The sequence below is a fragment of the Sipha flava genome, unplaced genomic scaffold (assembly GCF_003268045.1).
Source record: "Sipha flava isolate LNK unplaced genomic scaffold, YSA_version1 213_pilon_pilon, whole genome shotgun sequence".
Lineage (NCBI taxonomy): Eukaryota > Metazoa > Arthropoda > Insecta > Hemiptera > Aphididae > Sipha > Sipha flava.
The window spans coordinates 394,695-406,472 of NW_020272828.1; the positions used below are offsets into that span (position 1 = coordinate 394,695).

Sequence of the window (11,778 nt, forward strand, 5' to 3'; positions counted from 1 at the left end):
TTTTCCCCGTGATCCCTGGAAAAAAAATGAAAGGACCAGTCATGGTCGTCCAGCATGATTTTTGTCTAGTTCCTGTGCAAGGATACGCAATCCGCCGTGACTGCCGTCTGGGGAAATCCCCCTGTTCTGCGTCGGCAATTTTTTCAAGAACACCAGTGATATATTACCGATCCATCGCAGTTTTCGTTAGTTTCACCAGAGCAACCGGACCTGTCAGACGGATTATTAATATTACTTATTATTTGTTGTTTAAATCGTTCAGGAAAATCGTATCCGTTTTTTTATTCTCATCAATAAAACAATATCTATCTATCTATTTTTTATATTTTTATTTTTCGAATAAACACGACGATATATTTTTTACTGGTGCACTGCGGAACTAACATTGGAATAGTGAGTTTCGAAGGAGTGGTCGAAGAAAAAAAAATATTAAAGGACAGCAAACAAGTAATTTAAACTTATACGTCTAAGTGAATTCATAACTTTCGAAATTGGCGTTTAAAACTCCGATTTTAAAACGACATTCGCGACGATCATTCACTCCACTCTTTTACAACGCCGAGTATGCTTAACCCTTTTGAATGATACTTTTGAGCGATTACTACACTTGTACAAAACTTAAAACAATATTTAACTGCAAAATTTGCACTTTGTTAATCAATCAAGATGTTATTTTATAGCAAACAATTAAAAACGCATTACAATTTATACTTATATCAAATACTGACATCATCTCGTATACTTGTTTTGGTTGGGGCAAAAAAAAAAATGTTTTAATTTTCACGTTTAAACGTGGGTTTTTAATTTATTAAAATGTAGGTAACTGAATAGCATGTTATTTTATCACTATGGTTCAACACTTTTATAATGGGTTGTACAACCCAAAAAAATGTTGGACCCGTTATTAAATATTAAGAAGAATTTTAAACACCACTGGTGGCTTTGACATGTATTTTTGTAAATATGTAAAAAATGAACAAAATCGCTTTTGATTAAATAAAATGATTAAAACATGTTTTAAACATTAGTTTAAAATAAAATGTTTTTAAAATCTCAACTCTGCTTCTTGCTCTCATCGCATTATTTTACGTGTTGCGTGTGTTACGTAAACGGTTCTCGCATGCATCAGTTTAAGCTACGATTTCACCGTCATAGTCGATCAACAATCATAGTTCATTGTATTTTTTTTTTTCTTCGGAAGCCTTTTTTACAGAGTAAAATCGTATTCCCGTTTCGTGCAACATGCTCGTTCAAACGACTAACCTAACTAACCTAACCCAAACAATTAATAATACGCACTATATAATAATAATTATTTTCCTTCAAATAACACACTAGTAGTGGTAAAGTTGTGCACTATAGTAGTACCTCCGGCTGGTTATATATTCGTGATAACGAATTTGAATATTTTCACTGAACGAAAATAATAATAATTTACTTCATGTTCCAGTATGACTACTACTCCACTAATGGATAATTACAACTCAAACTGTCAGAATATAACTCAACAATCAGAAATTCAATCGTTTTATAACGATACAACTATATTTTTAACGGGTGCTACTGGCTTCGTGGGAAATCTAATATTGGAAAAATTAATAAGGTATCAATTTTTCATTGACATAAGTTCAAACTATTAAACCCAGACACGACTGATAAATAGTCATAATATTATATTCGGTTATCATTTAAATCGTTTCAGTTATTTTAATCGAAAATCAATTAAATCAAGGAATTCCATTTTGATTGTGTTTTATTAAATTTATTTTTTAATTACTTATGTACTACATAATATCATGCTATCGATGTATATAGAACATATAATCTGATAGAAAAATAGATGTTCTTATTTTATTTTTTCATTTATTGTGATCTCAAAAAATTCAAATTATATTAAAATTATTTTCTATAGTTGATTAATCAATAATATTCACACTTGAAGATATTTTGACTTAATAAAAATTAAAAAAAAAATTTATAAATACGTTTATATTATTTTAATTAATAATATGTTTATATATATATAAAAATTCATAAATATATAATGAAATATGAAAATAATTGCAATTTATAAAACCAATTTGAACATATTATCAATAAAAATTAAGTTTATTTTCAATATTGAATACAAAGATTCACTTAAGTAATTATTATTTATTGATGACTTGCTTTTAGTAATAACGTATGAAATTAGTTTTAAATTAATAAATTAATATAAATATTTTGTTGGTTATTTAATAAAAGAACTTGTTCCGGCGTGAAAAAAATTTATATTTTAATCAGGGAGAAAAAAGAGAAAACTACCGAAGAGAGATTTAAACAATTATTCGAAGACCCTGTAAGTATTATTATTAAATTTGATGTCATGTTAATATTCAATTTTAAATTTTTAATGTTAAATTAGAAATGACAACAAATACTTATACTTATAAATACTACTAAACGTTCAAATAAAAATATCTCAGTAAGTTTAATAGTTAAAATATTATTTTTTTTCTGCTTATATAAATTTCCAGTAAAATATTAATTTTTTTACAAAGAAAATTGTATGAGAAATCTTGCAAATATCAATTTTTTAAATTTAATGTAGAAAACTGAAAGTTTCATAAGTTTTTTAATTCTAAAATACAACTTTTTTTTGTTTTTTGTATTATTTTATCAAAATTTAACCGTGAACGATTAATTTTTTTTACAGTAAAGCTTGTTTTTTTTTTTTTTAATCAGTTAAAGATATGTATAACGAACTTTATATTAAATAGTTTTGTCATTTCGATAAGCCAACATTGTTTTATCGACATATTACTAACAAATGTTAAGAAAACATGAACATTTTAAAGATCTATAAGTTGTTTAAAAAAAAAAAAAAATTTTAATAGTATATAATTGGTGACGTCAAATTGTAGTGAAAATTTCAAATCTATCAAACTTTTTATTATATCATTTTGATACCATAATAATTATAGTTAGAATATTTTTACATCAACTTAATTTAAAATATAATTTTCTTTGTATTGTCTTCGCTTCAAATGAATGATTAACAATATAATTAATAATTATAAAATTATTATAATAAATAATGTAATGATGAATAATAGTATATATGTTAATTTTCTTCTTGGTTCATTGACATCGAAAAGCCTTGAGGTTTTCCCTTGATCACTAGCAGCATTTTGGCATTACACAACTCTATCGAAGTATAAAAATGAGTACAGTACCATTTACAAATTTGATATGATTTAACTCTTTAACTTTGCGGTTGATGTGTATGTGCTCAACTGCCTGAATTACGTCAGTTAATAAATTACACTATTAACCTTTTTAAAAGTACTTGTTTTATTCACATAAATAATTTTAAACACAAATTGTGTTTAATAAAAAAAAGTTCATTGTATCCATTTTAAAAATACTAATATATTTCAAAATAATGAATGTTCTAACACATGATTTCAATATAAAACAAATTTAAGGATAAAGTGTATTTTGAACTCATCATAACACACTATATGATTTTAGATATTTTCGTTAATGAAAAAAGAACAACCGAATTATTTGACAAAAATTTCTGTTATTATTGGTGATTGTAGTATGCCGAGCTTGGGAATAGATGAACAAAACAAGGAAATTCTTAAAAATGAAGTATATAAATCAGTTATAACAATTAAATAAAAATAAATGGTAATTCAAATAAACCTGTTTTTTTTCAGGTGAACATAGTCATACATTCCGCCGCTACAGTTCGATTCGACGAACATTTAAGAACTGCCGTAAATATTAATATAAATGCTCTACAAGATATTTTAAAACTGAGCAAAGGAATAAAAAATTTAAAAGTAAGAAGCTTAGTTAATGAGGTCGTCCGTAGTTTTTTTTTTTTTTTCTTAAAATAGTTGTGTTTTCCAAATTATAGTCATTCGTTCACATTTCCACTGCTTATTCATACTGCGCTGGGAGGGATGTTGTAGATGAGATGTTTTACCCATCACCTATTAGTGGAGAAAAATTATCAAACCTTGTTAATTCTCTCGATGACGATTATATCAACAGAATCACACCTGCGTAAGTACTAAGTATATTATCGTACCTACTGAGAATATGCCACGTGCACAAAACGCCTTAAAAATAAAAATAACTGAACATCTGACATAATTTGTAAAAAATATCGTTAAATAAATAATTAAAAGCATTTATATGATTTTTCATAACATTATTCGGATTCTAAATACGAATAACACTAGTAATGTGTCTGTAAAAAAATATTTCAAAACATTGATAAAAACAAACGTGATGATAACAGAACCAAAATTAATTACTACACCGAGTGAACGCTATGTAGCATTGTTGCGGATTCAATACTACACACAATCAAATTCTGCGAATGTCTTATGAGATGTTTAATGATTTTAAATCGATAACTGATAACGGTTTAACGTGTTAACCGTATTATTATCATTGCAGACTCTTGGGAGAATGGCCAAACACATATGCCATGACAAAAGCCATTGCCGAAGGTGAAATAATTATTCACGGCAAAGGATTACCTGTGGGCATCATAAGGCCATCGATGAGTGAGTACAGCACATTTTATTGTAGTAAAATTTTATTGATTCAAATCCTAGTGGCTTCTGTAGTTAATCTCCCTCTCCTCAACCATGTTATAGTTACAATCTTGTCCTTTACAAATATAACTTACCTACTTTTGAAGACCAAAAGTGTTTTAATAACGTCTCTTTCCGCCACAATCTTATCCATAGGTTCATTTATTGTATGAATTACGCGATTTTACCGGTTTCCAGATGGTTACAATCTTCTTCTTCTTCTAATGGCATTTCTACTCTTTAAGAGTTTTTGCCGCCATTACTACACTTCGCCACCTGTCTCTATCTTGAACTGTCTCCCTCCAATTCTCAACTCCAAGGATTTTTAAATCTTCTTCTACCACGTCTATCCATCTTTTTCTCGGTCTACCTCTTGGTCTTTTACCTATTGGCTTCCATTCCAATGTCACTCTAACTATTTCATTCTCTCGTCTTCTCATTATGTGTCCTAGCCATTGTATCCTTTGGCTTTTAATGAAGCTTGTTACTGTTGTTAGTTCCAACATATCGTACAACTCTCTGTTGTACCTCCTCTGCCAATTCCCCGTTGTTTCGTCAAAGACAGGTCCACATATTTTCCTCCATATTCTGTGTTCAAATTTCCTCAGTTTTCTCTCTGTTTGGTTGTCGTCCAAGCTTCGCAACCATATGTTAGCGTCGGTCTTATAATGGCTACGTATAGTCTTGCTTTCGTCTTTCTTGATAACATTTTGGACGTGAAAAATTTTGTCAATTCATAGAACGTTCTCTGAGCTTTGTTTATCCGAATACTTATTTCCTTTGACCAATCATTCTTTGTACTTAATGTAGTTCTCAGATATTTGAAATCGCTAACTTTTTCATAGGCTAAATTCTCCGACTCACTAGGGTCCTCCCCACTCTCAATTAGTTCCATTATCTTTGTTTTCTCAGTGTTAATTTCAAGACCTATTTTTTTCGCCGGTTACAATAATTTAATAAATTATTCCTTATTCAAGTTCAGGCATGTTAATTACGTGCTTACCCGTAGCACATATTGCAAGTGCACCTCATATACGGATACAATTACCTGTACGAGACTTACTAGTCCTACGGTTTTACCTCTTTGATTTTTCTTTTTACAGTTATCGCCACATCCGATGAACCCTTAAGCGGTTGGATCAACAATGTCTACGGGCCGACGGGAGTCGTAGCAGCTACTTGGATGGGTCTGATGCGGATCATGATAGCGGACCAAACGAAAATAGCAGACGTCGTGCCCGCAGACTACGTCAGCAACGCTGTTTTGGCTTGTGCATGGGACATACACAATCAATGGTAATTGAGATCGTACATGATCAGTTAGATTCCAACGTAAACAGTCTATCGAACTCCGTGTGAAAATTCTACGGATACATAAAATAAGAAAAAACCTTCTCTACTAGCTAATTTAGCTATTAAATCGTGTCAGATATTTTAGTCTTTTTTTTCTACCCGGTGATTGTGGATTTTTTTTATTTAGATTATGATTAATTTATTTAATATGATAATTCTCATTTTTTATTTATTATATATTTTCCTTCCCATAACTGCCTACGTGACGCGTTATTTTTTAATATATTCGTATAAAATCAACGTGATGTACTGCTACTTTCGCATTTGCTTCGTGCGCGTAAAAATGTTCTTAAAACCATTAATTACGGAGATAAAAATTGCACTATACTGAGATTATACCGTACTATAATGAATAGTGATGTATTACAAAAAAAAAAAATAAACACTTTTTAAATTCTAGGAAAGAGCACAACAACGCTAATGATGAGGTCAAAGACGACGGATTAGAGAACGATTCTTTCGTGCCACCTATTTACAATTACGTGTCTTCAAGTTCAAATCCATTGACGTGGGGTGAATTCATGGTGTACAACAAAAAATATGGATACCAAAAGCCTTCTGTGAAAGCGGTGAGCTGTTGAACGGGAAACAACGATAACACAATATATTATTATGCTATTGTATCGTTTACAGAACATAATTACGTTACATGATAATTTGACGGCAATACGTTTGTTTTTAGATCTGGCCGCTTCTGTTGAGACTGACGAAATACCATTTCGAATACATCATTCTATGTTTTCTTCTTCACACCGTACCCGCATTCGTCATCGATTCCATTGCCAAACTCACCGGAAGAAAACCCCAGTATGTGTAACACGGTCGAGACGAATCGTTTCTTGGCGGTCGTCAACTTTGAATGAATAAAACGCATGCATTATTTGTTTTCCAGGTTAGTGGACGGATATAAGAAAATGCACAAATTTTCCAGGGTTTTATCGTACTTCAGCTTAAAATCGTGGTTGTTTCGGGACAACAACACGAGATCTCTGGTACAGAAATTGTCAAAACTGGATCGGACCTTATTCAATTTCGACATTTCAAAACTGAACTGGGATTCATATTTCGAAAGACACATGACAGGGATCCGATTGTATATCTTTCAAGACCCAGTAGAAACTCTGCCCGAAGGGCATAAACACTGTAAAAGGTCAGCACAACGTTTAGTTATAAAAATTTTCCATTATTAATTTAATGGCTAATTTTTATTTTTTTTATTTTACAGATTATACATGGCGTATTACACATTAATGTCGATTTTTGCTGCGTTATTCGTGTTAATATTGTATCGAATTGTTTTGCTATTTCTTTGATCAATATATACGATGTGACGCTTCTTATTACTTGATTTAATTTAATAACTTATAAAATATTTAAATATTTATGATTATCACCTATTTGCCGTTTGTTTTATTGCTATTATTTAGATCAGAGGTTCCCAAACTGTGGGTCGCGACCCATAAGGGGGTCGCAATTATATTTTTAGTGGGTCGCGTTATATTTTTCATGTGTTTCTATTACTTATGGTTGATGTTTAATTATTTAATTAGTTTTATTATAAACTGTTATCTGCGTTTGTGACTATTACAAATTTACTGTGACCGATAGACATAATGATATTTCTTTATATGTCTATGCTCGACTGTGTCAACACAACGCAATCGGATTAATGATTATTGAAAATATAGCATTATATTTGAAACAAATTGGTACCTGTATCACGTTTAAATAAATTGATTATTATCAGTAACAAACGGTACATTGAATACGATACATGCACGCAGTTTAAATCTTGCTATTTTTCAAATAACCAATAAATTCGTTTTTTTTGTAATTTTGTATAGTTACTATGAACAAATGGTTAAATAAAAAGTCAATAACTCAAATTTCTACGAAAACTGAAGAATATATATAACAGAGATAATATCTGAGTCAGTGGTTAAAAGAGAAAATTAATTGATGATGAGCTTACAACAAGTTCTTTGCAATCAATATAAAAAAATGGATATCAATCCAGCTATGAAAAATAGGAAACAATTACGTCCTTCACATTAAAATTATATACTTTCTAATTAAATTACATAGTATAAACTTTTTTTTATAAATTTAATAATTTTCTTCAATTTAAAATGATAAAAGTAGCAACAAAAAAAAAAAAAAAAGGTCAATGATATTATTTTGGGTCGTCAAAATTGAAATAATTTCCAAAATGGGTCGTACTATAAGAAGTTTGAGAATCTCTGGTTTAGATCAAATTTTGAAACACTTGAAAATATTATACGTTTTTTATAGTTATCTGTAATATTTGTGTGATGATTTGAATTTAACTATTTTTCAATATACTATTATTCTAAACTGTATATGCTCATTCTACTTTTAAATCTATTATCGTTTACTGTATGTTATTTTTAAAATATTTTTATATCAATACATACTATGCATGTAATTTTACTTTGATTTTAGAATAATATGCTGTTGTAAATTATTGGTAAATATAGAGCTAATTAAATTTTCTGTATAGATAATTATATCACATTATTATATAAATATATATTTGGCGTACCAAATTTATTTTTAAACATATACTTAAGTCAGTGGCGTAGCCAGGGGGGCAAAGGGGGCTATAGCCCCCCCATGGGCCGTGTTTATATGTATAATGTATCTTGACTATTTAATAGAATCAATGGATACTCGTTTTAATCAAAGGCTTATTGATGTTATGCCACTTGAAGGACTTATTCCGGCCAATTTGAATATGTATGACGACAAAAATATTATAAAAACTGCTAAAATATATGTCCAAGATCTCCATGATGATACCTCATCTACAATCAGAGCTAACCTGTTCATATGGAGGCAACAATGGAGTCAAAATACTATTCCAAAACCGAATTCTGCTCTTGATTCACTCTCTCATCACACCAATCTTTGACCTAACATTAAAATACTTTTACAATTATTCGCCACGTTACCAGTTACCTCTTTCACTCCGGAAAGAACGTTTTCAGCACTTAATCGCTTAAAAAATTTTTTAAGAAGCACCATGTCGAAAACAGACTGAATGGGTTAGCTATGGCTAATATAAATAAAAAAGAGCAATTCGATGAAAGTGAAATAATTACTGAATTTGCCAGAAATTCGCCTAAGAGGATGCAGCTGTCAGAGTGGAGCAAGTGACTGATCACTGAAACCAAAATTATTATTATTATTATTATAAATTATATATTAATAAATATTTTTAAAACTATACTAAAATGCTTGAATTACGTTTAGAAACTTGGTGGTAGATGGTGAGGGGGGTTAAGGCTGAATTCTCATATCCTCTCTTACCTTACTTATCCAAAAAAGTAGTTAGCCCCCCCCCCCATTTAAAAATCCTGGCTACGCCACTGACTTAAGTAGCTGAATTACCTGTCGCTGCTGATATACAGTAAAAAAAAGAAAGAAAGAAAGTAAAATTAAATATTATTGTCGGCCCACATTTTTTAATAATAATGTTAATACATCTATATTAATACTAATACTTAACTATTACTAATTATAAAGCTGAAGAATTGGTTCGGCTGGATGCACTAATCTCAGTAACTATTGGTTCGTATTTAAGAATTATTTTTTTTATTTGGTTGTCCATTTCTTTGGAACGGCTAAGTAACATATTTAGAAAGTCAACATATATGTTGATTTTAATATGTATATTATACATCGCATCGCGCTATATACGCAAAATAATATCATTGTTTAAAAATAACTGTGCAACGAAATAATATTAATATGACGTTGATATAAATATCCTACATCTTATCTTCCATAAATAGAGCGATGTATATATATACGTATATTTATGTATTAAATATAATTGGTAATGACAATCAAGATATAATATTAGAATACTTTAACGAGACAGCATATTCTCCTACGTCTCGTCCTAGCGGAATATTAACGGGTTTCGAGATTATTATTATTGACTAATCCACGGATTATCAATAGAGCGCGCGACCAATGGTCGATATATCAGTACGCTCGACTTGTTTAAGGTACGGTTTCTAAGGTACGACATGTCGCGGCGACCTAACTTTGAGTCGTCGCGGTCGACGACGCTACTGCTCCGAGAGCAGTATCTTGCCACGTGTCACCGCGACACATCACAACGACTATTGAAATGTTTGTAGATATAATGGCGTCAACACTGATATTCTCGGCGTCGGAAGACGAAATTCTAACTCGTGAAGTCCAGAATAATACACTTCTTTACAATATTGGAGATCCAAATTACAAAAATATTATTCAAAAATATGGTATTTGATCATCATCAATTATTCTCAATCCCGATATATAAATAATTAATTTATAGGTTTTCTAATGTTTGGCGATGAGGTAAATAAAATTTGTTGTTGTTCTTCTTCTTCTCCTTCTAATAATAATAGTGTAAGAAGAATATTATTATTATTATTATTATTATTATTATTGTTTAAAATATATCTACTCGTTATGATATGATATTATATTATACGAAAAATACGTGCGCACTTGAACAAGTTTAAAAACGGACGCTGATCGAATACCAGTTATTACGCGACTTGTCGCGTCTTGGAAACCGCTCTATCCGAAAAGCGTCGCCGCGACATAAAATGCATTCAATTGACATTCGTCCAAATGTCTTGTGTCCAACTGAACGCGTCCATTTGACGAACGTGGTGTGACCGGATGAATTCGTAGAGGGGTTGCAATTAACAGCGATACATGTTGATGGATTGTGCTGAGCGAAAACTTATAATTGGAAGTTAATGGGAGGACAGGTTCCTTCGAATTGATTGTCGTCCATATAGGGCCAGCGGCAATGGGGTATGGTGGGTCGTCACACCCCCCCTGTTGAATTTTTTGTAATTATCAGTCGGCAATTTCAGGGAGCTGTTATCCGTTGGAAATTATACTTTTTGAAAAAAAAAATAAATAATATTTAATATAGTAATGGGTCCCGGCGGTCGGCAATTGAAAATTTACCGATTTAGGAATCTAAATACTGCCGACTGATATTATCGGCTACGGAGTATGGACCATTTTACGTTATTTTCTCTTAGTTCTGATATGTCAAAAGTAAGCGATTTTAATGGAAATCTGTATGAAGTTAGTATATTGAGACAAAAAAAACAGATGATTGTAAAACACTAAATGAAATTATAGATATAAGTAATAAACTAAAGGCTGTTATATCAACATATAATTATTTATGTAGACTTGCATTCACATAACCAGTTTCTGCTGCGTCTAACGAAAGGGTATTTAGTGTTCTTAAGTTGACAAAAAATCATTTAAGAACAACCATGACTGATAAGCGTTTGAACAATTTACTTATACTCAACACTTCTAAGGATATACTTAACAATATAAACATGAGTGCAATGATAAAAAAATTGGACAACTTCAAAAGAAAGCCGTATTAATTGTATACATTTTGTTGGAAGTAGATATTTTAAATAGGTATATATTTATTTATTTTTTATGAGTTAATAATATGTATGATTATTCATATTTTACTTAATTATTTATGACTAATTGTTATGAATGTTTTTTTTATTTTATTAACTTTTACATTTTCAATTTATAATAAGTTAATTAATTAATAAGTAACTACACGTGTAACATAACAGTATAATAAACGTTTTATATACAAAATATTAATTATTAAATTTGTTTATAACACATAATAAATAAATGTGAAATACAATATTTATGTTTTATACTTCAGGTAATCTGGTAAAATTTTTTGTTAAATATGATGTACTGCCATCTGCTATCTGCTAAATTAAAAAAATTATTATTATTATTTACT

General features: G+C 30.2%; 1 protein-coding gene across 1 annotated transcript; it reads left to right on the forward strand.

Moving 5' to 3' along the window:
• The first annotated feature begins 202 nt into the window (after nucleotides 1-202).
• On the forward strand, nucleotides 203-7,288 carry LOC112682881 (fatty acyl-CoA reductase wat-like). Its single transcript, XM_025553643.1, has 12 exons — nucleotides 203-447; nucleotides 1,451-1,603; nucleotides 2,245-2,338; nucleotides 3,514-3,636; nucleotides 3,705-3,830; nucleotides 3,908-4,056; nucleotides 4,456-4,565; nucleotides 5,699-5,891; nucleotides 6,349-6,517; nucleotides 6,631-6,755; nucleotides 6,841-7,098; nucleotides 7,174-7,288. The coding sequence occupies exons 2-12, from the start codon at nucleotides 1,452-1,454 to the stop codon at nucleotides 7,259-7,261; spliced, it is 1,587 nt and encodes a 528-aa protein (XP_025409428.1). The 5' UTR covers nucleotides 203-447; nucleotide 1,451; the 3' UTR covers nucleotides 7,262-7,288.
• The last annotated feature ends 4,490 nt before the right edge of the window (nucleotides 7,289-11,778 follow it).